The 9794-nt window shown below is 45.7% G+C and overlaps 1 protein-coding gene and 1 long non-coding RNA gene across 5 annotated transcripts in view; one reads left to right on the top strand and one right to left on the bottom strand.

Moving 5' to 3' along the window:
* Positions 1-1877: 1877 nt before the first annotated feature.
* The window catches only part of DNAH9 (dynein axonemal heavy chain 9), a 318684-nt gene continuing 310767 nt past the window's right edge, over positions 1878-9794 (bottom strand). For all 4 annotated transcript variants that reach the window (XM_082708418.1, XM_082708419.1, XM_082708420.1 and 1 more), the window contains 2 exons: positions 8821-9210; positions 1878-2347 (listed from right to left, as the gene is read on the bottom strand). In XM_082708418.1, the coding sequence (XP_082564544.1) occupies positions 2120-2347; positions 8821-9210 (618 nt within the window). In that variant the 3' untranslated portion in view covers positions 1878-2119. The remainder of the gene's footprint in view (positions 2348-8820; positions 9211-9794) is intronic.
* The window catches only part of LOC309852137, a 30268-nt gene continuing 24169 nt past the window's right edge, over positions 3696-9794 (top strand). The window contains exon 1 of the long non-coding RNA XR_014305089.1: positions 3696-4860. This is a non-coding gene — a long non-coding RNA (uncharacterized lncRNA). The remainder of the gene's footprint in view (positions 4861-9794) is intronic.

The raw sequence follows: 9794 nt of genomic DNA, 5'->3' as shown, positions 1-9794 counted from the left end.
CCGGTCTTATTTGTGTCTCTACTCTCGACTGTGTTTTAACTGTAACTCTAGTGCATTTTCTCACAGAAGCCCCCGAGGGGTGGTTGAGCTCCTCATCATCCCGTACAAACTTACCAAGTGTATCAGTCAGCTGAAGAGGGATAGGAAACCGCTAACCTGGTGTCCAGGTGTGAGAGCTCGCTTAGTGCTGGGTGTTCTTTCTCTCAGGTAACTGTGTGTCATCTCTGGTGTCCTTCTGAGCTCACCTCCCACTTGCTCACCGGCCTCAACCTGCCCCTCTTTCTCCTGGCTGTCAGTTTTCCAAAGTGTTGTGTGCTTTAAAATTTATTTATTTATTTATTTTAAAGCAGGCTCCATGCCCAGCGTGGAGCACAGCGCGGGGCTTGAACTCGGGACCCTGAGATCAAGACCTGAGCTGAGATCAAGTGGGACGGTGAATCGACTGAGCCACCCAGGCACCCCTAAATGATCTTCATGATCTCCTGTTGTCAGTAGGTATCAGGAAGAAGTCAGTAGTGTTGATCTACTTTCAGTTCTGTCTGGAGGGGGGACACGTTTGCCTAATCTGTGCGCTTTGTCCTTTCTTCAGAATCACATGCCTCACAGTGTCTTGCTCCGCCTTCCTTCTGTCTTGGTCCTCCTCTCCCCTGCTCTTGTTTTACTGTTGCGGAGGATGGGGAAGGCTGAGGCTCGTGAGGAATTAGCATTTGATTTTGTATTTGGTACAGCAGAGATTTATAGAGTGCTGGGATTTTATTTACTTAATATTTATTTGACAGGGCGCAAGCAGGGCGTAGTGGCAGAGGGGGAGGGAGAAGCAGGCTTCCCACTGAACAAGGAGCTGGATGCAGGGCTTGATCCCAGGACCCTGGGATCATAACTGGAGCTGAAGGCAGACCCTTAATTGGCTGAGCCATCTGGGCACCCCAGGATTTTATGTTTCAGATCAGTTCTGCAGATGTGTTCCCTGAACCAGCAGCATTGGAAGTTTGTTAGACTTACTGAATCATAAATTCTGAAGGGTGGCCCCCAGCAGTCTTTGTTTTAACCAGCCCTCCAAGGGGACTTTGGTGTCTGCTTAAGTTTTAGGGCCAATGTTCTAAGTCATAATGCATTAAAGATAGGCAGAATTAAGGATTCTAGAAGGAATACTGTGCCCTCTTGGACTCTTCTGGGTACCCAGGCCTCCCTATAACAGCTCTTTAGAACTGTGGAACTCTTTGGGCTTCCAGTGAAAATTTGTTCCATAGAGAAAAATCTAGAAAACTGTTAGGTTAAAAAGCTTGAGGTGAAGGGTTTCTCCGTGGGTCCCTCTTAAATGATCTGCAGGATGATAGAGATAACAAGGAAGCAACCTACCTCATTCACAGTTGTATTCTCAGCCAACTGTAGGTGTTTAACCAATTGAAGTCATGTGTGGATTAATGAAGGATAGATAGCATAGGTGTGCGTCCCTTATCCTCTAGAGCAATGATCTGCAAAATATGGCCGGCCATCTGTTTTTGCCGGCCACACCCACTTATGTATGTACTGTGGCCACTTTGGGGCCACGGTGGCAGCGTTGAGTCACTGCAACAGAGACCAAGGCCTGGCAAAGCCTAAACTCTTTACTGTCTGGCCCTTGACAGAAAAAGCTGGGCGATCCCTGATCCAAAGTACTCTTAAACCGTAAAGTGCGTACGTATCACCCAGGGAGCTTGTCAAAATGCAGACTCGGGGGTGAGCTGCTGTGTCTAGTCCCCAGAGTAGCTGGGAGCTAGAGCGCTGAGTACGTGCCGGGTACCAACATCAGGGCTCAAGTGTTTGTGGTTCGTTTCTCTCGGTCTCTTCAGGCTCCTGTATGACTCTGTCGCTCTCACAGCTGGGACCAGACACACTTGAAGAATCAATCACTTTATTAGGAAAAGTGCAATGTTAAGAAATGCTTCTCCCCTTGTTCCTGGGTCTGTATTCCTCAAGCTCTGCCTTACTTTAGGCACTTCTCTCCAGGCTCCCTACAAGAATTCTACAGAATTGTGAGTATGTGTGATTCTTTATCTGTGTGTCTCCGTCTTCCCTCCCCCACGTGTCCTGGGCAGCCTGCAGCCCAGCCTTGTTTTCTTAGTGGTTCTGCAGGCAGCTAAGTCTGGAGAAGCAAAGCAACTCCAGCCAGAACCCACTTAGATGGGTTCTCCTTAGTCTTCAGGTTGAAAGTCCACACGTAGGTGGGTCCCCGCTGGCAAGTCTTGTACACAGGACAAGGATAGACGCTACGGCGGTCCTGCTTATCTGCAGGAATGGCCTTGATGAACATCACAGGCATGGGGGGTGTCAGATCCTTCAGCTTTGCCTCTGTAATGATCCCAGCCTGAGGACAAGAACAGGAAAAGAGCCAGTTTAGATCAGAGCCAGAGCCTGGCGAGCCAGCCTTCTGCCTTTCAGGTTGGCTCAACAACCCGCATTGGAATCATCTGAGATGTGGAAAACCTACTTGTGCTGTTTTCCAGTCTAAATCACTTTTTGAAGGAGAGTTCTAGAAGTTGTTATGTGTCTCCTACAAATTAATCCCTTTGAAACTCGAGTCTCTTTATATTTTTTCATCCTTTTGTTTCATAAGCGTATCAAATGCGACTGTCTGCCAGATGTTGTCATGCTAGGTGCTAGGGATTTAAAGACGAGGAAGACACAGTTCCTGCCAGCAAATGCTTTAGGTTTTAAGAGTTTGGTTATGTCCTGTTCAGTCTCCTGTGGGACCTCATCTGCCCTCAAGGTCATTTTGACTTTGAGCAGAGGTGTGTTCTATCTTTACTCATGTGACAGAGAGGACCTGACTAGTCTGTAGCTTTCCAGTTGGGGACTGTGTGGTTTTCTGAGATATCCCATTAGACTGATCTGGGACAGTTTATTATTTTTTAAATTAATGAATTAATTTATTTATTACTAGTCCTGTGAAATGTTTTCAGGAACAAAAGGGTTCCTTCATCAAATAAACTTGGGAAATGGTGTTTATCGTACCCTGGGCTTGAAGCTTTATAGTGCACTCTAGCATAATGAAGACAAGAAATCCTAGCAGTAAAGAAAAGAGATGAACGTTATTTAACCTGGGCTTCCCCAAACTTATTTGACCACAGGACTCTTTTCTTTGCAACCTATTTATTTCCCATGACACTAGTGTTTTATGGAACGTACTTTGGGAAATGTTGATCCAAAGTGATTCATAGATTCCTTGCTTTTTTGTGCTGGTGATTCAGCCCCTTCTACTATGGATAGAGCTTGGCTCATTTCCCATAAAGTTTATTTAGAGGGGAGAATGTGCCTTTTCGGTGCTATGAGAAACTGGTATAAGGCACGAAGAGTAACAGAACTAAGGTAAATGGTGGGGGCCCGTTTAACCTGAACAACTTTATGGCAGGGAGTGGGAACAGGGTAGAACCTTTCTTTTTTCCCCACATATCATAAACACCAGCCCTTTTAGAATGCAATGAATCAGTGTTTTTTAATGTACAGTCTTCGCATTGTAATTCCAGAACATTTTCATCACTCCCGAAAGAAACTCTAACCATTAGCACTCACCATTAGTAGTGGGGTATTGATGTCTCCAGTTACTGTGGTTGAATTCTCTATTTGGGTGACATATTTGTTTCCATCTCTTTACTTTCAGTTTATTGTGTTTTTGAATCTAAAGTGTGTTGCTTGTAGACAGAGTATCAGAAAAATACATTCTGCCATGCTCTTCTTTTCAACTGTAGTGTTTAATCTATTTACATTTAATGTAATCACTGATAAGGTGAGGTTTACCTCTGCCACTTAACTATGTGCTTTCTATGTCTTCTGTCTTTTTTGTTCCTCAGTTTCTCCTTTGCTGCCTTCTTTTCTGTTCAGTAGATATATTTTACTGTACCATTTTGATTCCCTTGTTATTTCATTCATTGTTTTAAAATATTTTCTTAGTGGTTTCCCTATGGATTTCAATTAACATCAATGTATAAAAAATCTACTTCAGGCTAATACCAACTTAATTTCAGGAGTATACAAAACCTTTATTCTTTTACAAGTTCCATTCCTTACCCTTCCTGTGCTTAAGACCTTCTGTTGTTTTCATTATACAAAATTACATTTTTTATGCTTATTAGCACAGATTTATAGTTATTGCTTCTTGCAGTTGTCTTTTAAATCAGTTAAGAAAGAAATAAAAGTTACCAAAAAATTTATTTATACTTTCCTTTATGTTTACATATGTAATTACCTTTACTGATATTCTGTTTCTTCATGTGGACAAGACTTACTGTCTTGTAACTCATTTCATCCTGAAGGACTCCCTTAAGTATTTCTTAAGGTCTGGCCTGGAAGTGGTAAATTCTCTCTCTCTTTGTCTCTCTGTGAACTCATGACCCTGAGCTGAGATCAAGAGTCAGATGCTTAACAGATTGAGCCAGCCAGGTGCCCCTCTTTCTCTCTTTGTAACCTGGGATTGCCTTAATTTTGCCTTCATTTTTGAAAGATAGTTTTGATGGATATAAAATTGTTGGCTGACAGTATTTTTCTTTGACCAGTTTGACTTTTCATTCTACTGGCTTTTGGCCTTCTTGGTTTCTTACAAGAAATCAGCTCTTTATTCCATTGAGGACCCCTTGTATGTGATGAATTGCTTTTCTCTGGCTGCTTTCAAGATTCTCTCTTTATCTTATAACATGTCAAGGTATGGATTTTCTTTCCTTTTCCCTTTCCTCTCCTTCTCCCTTGCCTTTCCTTCTTTCTAAGGAGGCTCCATGCCCAGAGTAGAGCCCGATGTGGGGCTTGAACATATGACCCTGAGATCAAGACCAGAGCTGATACCAAGAATTGGAAGCTTAACTGACTGAGCCACCCCGGAGCCTCAAGGTATGATTTCTAGGTTTATCCTATTTGGATTTTGTTGAGATTCTTGGATGTGTGGATTGATGTTTTTATCAAATCTGGAAAGTGGTCATTATTTCTTCAAATATTCTTTCTGGCTCTTTCTCTCCTCTCCTCTCCTTTTGGGACTCTCACTATGTGGATGTTTGTATGTTTGATGGCATCCCGTAGTTTTCTAAACTGTTCATTTGTCTTCATTCTTTTTATCTTTCTACTTCTCAGATTGGATAATCTTAATTGATGTATTTCCAAGTTTGGTGATCCTTGCCTACTCAAATCTTCAACTGTTGCATTCCTCTATTGAATTTTCATTTAAGGTATTATACTTTTCAACTCCAGAGTTACTACTTGGTTTTTTAAAATGTAATCTCTATCCTTATTAGTATTCTTTCTTCAGTGAGACACTGTTCACATACTTTCCTTTGGTTCTCTAAACATATTTAAAATGACTGATTAAAAGTCTTTGCCTAGTATATCCCACTTAACTCCCTCAGGGACCATTTCTGGTGACTGCTTTCCCCCCTTTTTGTTTCTTTGCATGTCTCATAACTTTTCTTTGAAAACTTGAACATTTTAAAAACTATAATGTGGCAGCTCTTGCGACCAGCTCTCCCTCTGTAGGATTTGTTGTTGTTAATGGTTTAGTGACTTTTCTGAAATAATTCTGTAAAGCCTGTGTCACATATGATTACTGAAGTGACCTGCTCAGTTGGTTTAGTGGTTAGCAAGTAATGGGCCAGAGATTTTGGTAAGTCTCAGGGTTTTTGCTCAGGGGCTCTGTGTATGCATTGGGCATGTCTTCATTGCTCAGCAGGGCAGTTTAAAACTCTGCCTTAGCCTTTATTTCCTGCTTTTACAGAGCCTCAAGGTCAGCCAGAGGTGAGCTTCTAGCCTTCTCCAGTCTTTCTTGAGCATGTGCACAGCACTGCACATGACATGGCCTTCTGGGTTTCCAGGGACATCTTGGAGGTCATCTCATTCTCCAGTTTCTCCTTTTAAGCCTTTTGGTTAGCCTGTTATTTGCACTGTTATCTACCACCTCAGGCAAGCTTTGAGGTTGCCTGTTTTCAGTACATGCCCTTGGGGGGAAAGGCTGTTGCTCTGGGTGAGCTCCAGCTCAGGTCAAGTAGAGGCAGACTTGTAAATGGGGTCTTCCAGGAATCCAGTACATGGGGAAAATAATGCCTGTTTTCTGGGAATGGGGCTTTGAAAGTACTCCAGCTCCATTTTGCCGCCTCCTGTGGCTGGTAGGCTGCAGTTTTCACAGTGACTGGGCATGTTGCTTTCCAAGGCCTCCACGGAGTTGGTGGGGAAGGGATGGAAGAGAGCAAGTTAAAAGGCTGCAAAGCTTGCTCCTCTTACTGAGTTGGACATTTTTCTTCCATAAACACTCTTTAGGGGAGCCTGGGTAGCTTAGTGAATTAAGTGTCTGCCTTTGGCTTGGGTCATCATCTCAGGGCCCTGGGATTGAGCCCTTTGTTGGGCTCCCTGCTCAGCAGAGAGTCTGCTTCTCCCTCTCCCTCTGACCCTCCTCCCTGCTTCTGCTCTTTAAAAAAAAACAAAAAACAAAAAACCCCACTCTTTGAATTGCTAAAAGCCTTTGGTTGATTTAAAAAAAAATTTTTTTAAAGATTTTCTTTCCTTTATAAAAAGATTTAATTTATTTATTTGATGGAGATCACAAGTAGGCAGAGAGGCAGGCAGAGAGAGAGGAGGAAGCAGGCTCCCTGCTGAGCAGAGAGCCCGATGTGGGCCTCTATCCCAGGACCCCGAGATCATGACCTGAAGGTCAAAGGCAGAGGCTTAACCCACTGAGCCACCCAGGTGCCCAAGATTTTATTTCTTTATTGTCAGAGAGAGAGAGAGAGAGAGAGCGCGAGCGTGCACAAGCAGGAGGAGTGGCAGGCAGAGGGAAAGGGAGAAGCACACTCCCTGCTGAGAGAGAGTCTGATGAGGGAAACCATCCCACGACCCTGGGATCATGACCTGAGCCAAAGGCAGACGTTTAACCCACTGAGACACCCAGGCTCCCCCTTTGGTTGATTTCTAGAGTTCTGTGAAAAAGTTGGTTCTGACAGTTTTGGTCCCGTGTTACGATTTTATGGAGGAGAGGATTTTTGGATATTCTTTTTTTTTTTTTTTTAAGATTTTATTTTATTTTTTTGACAGACAGAGATCACAAGTAGGCAGAGAGGCAGGCAGAGAGAGAGGGGGAAGCAGACTCCCTGCTGAGCAGAGAGCCCGATCCGATGCGGGGCTTGATCCCAGGATTCTGGGATCATGACCTGAGCAGAAGGCAGAGGCTTAACCCACTGAGCCACCCAGGTGCCCCGATTTTTGGATATTCTTACTCTTAATTTTGCTGACATCTTTCTGGGGGCAGAAACTTGAGAACCAGAGTTCTTGGTGGGTGGGTATTACTTCTTGGGAAGTTATTATTATGAAGAAACAAGGTAATACGATATTAGAGGTAGATTATTGGAATCTGTGTCCTTTCCCCCTCTCCCACAGTGCCAGTGCTCTTCTGAGCATCCTTCCTAATTGTTCAGTTTGGTGTTTTTTGGTATTCTAATTCTGGCCACCCTAGGCCACACTGTACCTACAATCCATGTGTGATCCCCACTGACGTGATCTTGGACAAATGTTCAGGTGGAGGGGAGAAGTCGACTTCCTTCTCAAGGTTGTATAAGCACTTCCCCACTTTGTTGTCCTCTCTGTTAACAGGCCCTCAGTCGGTTTCATAGGCCTGCCGTAACAAGTTACTATAAATTTGATGGCTTAAAACAGAAATGTCTTCTCTCACAGTGCTAAAGGCCAGAGTCTTAAATCAAGGTGTAGGTAGGATCTGTTCCTTCTGGAGACTCTGAGGCAGAAACTGTCTCCTGTCTCTCTCCTAGCTTCTGGTGGCTGTTGGCAGTCCCTGGCCAGCAGTCTCTGCCTCTGTCCTCACAGGACATTGGCTTCTGTGCCTCCAGCATGGCCTTCTTCTAAGGATTCCAGTCCTTGGATTTAGCGCCTGCTCTGCTCTCCTCATCGTAACCACTTATCTCCACAAAGACCGTGTTTCTGCATAGGGGTGCATTCTGAGATTCTGGTTGAATTTTGGTAGACACTGCTTCGCCCAGTGCAGCTGTGTATGTCTGTTTATGTGGCCGTCTGCATTACTGTAGGTCCTAACAGTTTTTCCCCATTAACTTGGGGCTGACTGCTGGGAACAGTGAAGTGTCACTTACCAAGCAGGGTGTCTGACTCAGCACTCCTTCGTGGTCATGGGTATAACAGATGTAAAGTGTCCTCCATCCTTGCTCAGGTCATTTATCCGAGCCAATCTTAGGGTTACTCGTTTTTATTAGGCTTCAGTGAGGAATCCTTTCAGAACGTCCTGCAAGGTCATATCTACTGGGCTTCCTTTGCAGATGGGAGCAGTATAAAAGGCAGAAGGGACGCCTGCCCTCCTAGAGCTCGTAAATGAGGAGAGTGGCTGTGGTTGAGGGGTGAGGACGGGCCTCAGCCACTAGCGGGGACAGCTGACTCCAACACTTTGGGAGCACTCTCTAAGTGCCAGCCCTCTTCCAAATGTCTTCCATTGTAACCATATTCATCTTGGCAGCAACTCTATTTTTCCATTTAACACTTGAGGAAACCGCTTCGGAGAGCGGGAACCATGTCCCAGAATCACAGTGGCAGTAGATGGTGGTGGGGGGGTTCAGACCCAGGCGCTTGGGTCCAGGGCCCTTGCTTTTTGTCACTGTACTCTATGCACTCTGCGGAGTCTGTGCTCCTCGTGCCCCCCCTGGCTCTGTGAGAGTGGCTGGCTAGCCTCAAGGGCAGGGTAGCTAGGCCAGAAGATCCCAGGACATCCCTTTTCAGGGTCACACTCTGTGAAGGCAGTATGTAAGTTCATCAGCCCACACAGGATGCCCTGAGGCTCCCCCCAAGATTTACCTGTGCATCCCAGCGAGCGCCTTCCATGAAGAGGCCATGAATGTAGGCCCCTTCCCGAGGGGGGCTCCTGAAGTCCTCCCTGTTCTTCTTTGTCACGTCACACTGCAGGGCCATCTGGTCCAGTGGCCACTCGTTCTTGCGGGCTGTGGACTGCATGATGGCAGTCAGGAAGGACTGGGGGTTGAAGAAGCCAGTCAGCCACACCGTGGACGGCATTGCCAGGTCTCCTACCCAGGCCTCCAGCTCTTTGATTCGGTTAAGGAGGTCCAAGAACCAGGCTCCCAGGCCTGCCGTGGAAGGGTAGGCTCGCCTGGCCCAGGGCTCTGGCACTGTGTCCAGGTACAGGGCATTCTGTAGGGTCTCCATATCCCCTGTCATAGTGAGCTCCCCCTGTAGACAAAGAGCAAGAGGGCAGAGAGTGAGGGGCAGCAAGTCCCTGGAAACAACCCACCTTAGGGACCACTGGCTTACGGCACACAGCCAGCCAGACAGGAGCTGGGACACAGGGACTGTCCCTGTCTAATACCTGATTGGCAGACTTTAAAACTCTCCCTGCTCCATGATGTCAGAGTCTACACCCATCGACCGGCAGTAGTTAATGTCCACTGCAGACCTCACACCCCCTATTTATTCCCTGCTCCTTCCATCTACCAAGCTCAGGTTTCCTCCACCCTTTGCAGCAGCCCTGCAGGCTTCTGTGTGCAGCTCCAAAGCACCCAAGGCCCAAGCCTGGAAGGTCTGTGTTGCCCCAAGTCAAGGGTTTCCTCTGGAAGCAACGTATTAGATTGACAGCCCACTTGGAAGGAGCCCTCTTCCAACGACGACGTAAAATTCGTAAAGAAAGGTTCCACTGAAAACCATTGTTACATTCGATTTTGTAACTTTGGTTATGACAAGGGTCTCTAGCAATTTCTTGAAGAATACCCACCTCTAGCACAGCAGTTTCTGTGCAGGGGTTCGAGGACACGACGTGG

Source organism: Mustela nivalis (assembly GCF_964662115.1).
Source record: "Mustela nivalis genome assembly, chromosome: 17".
Classification (NCBI taxonomy): domain Eukaryota; kingdom Metazoa; phylum Chordata; class Mammalia; order Carnivora; family Mustelidae; genus Mustela; species Mustela nivalis.
This window is presented reverse-complemented; position numbering and strand designations above follow the sequence as displayed.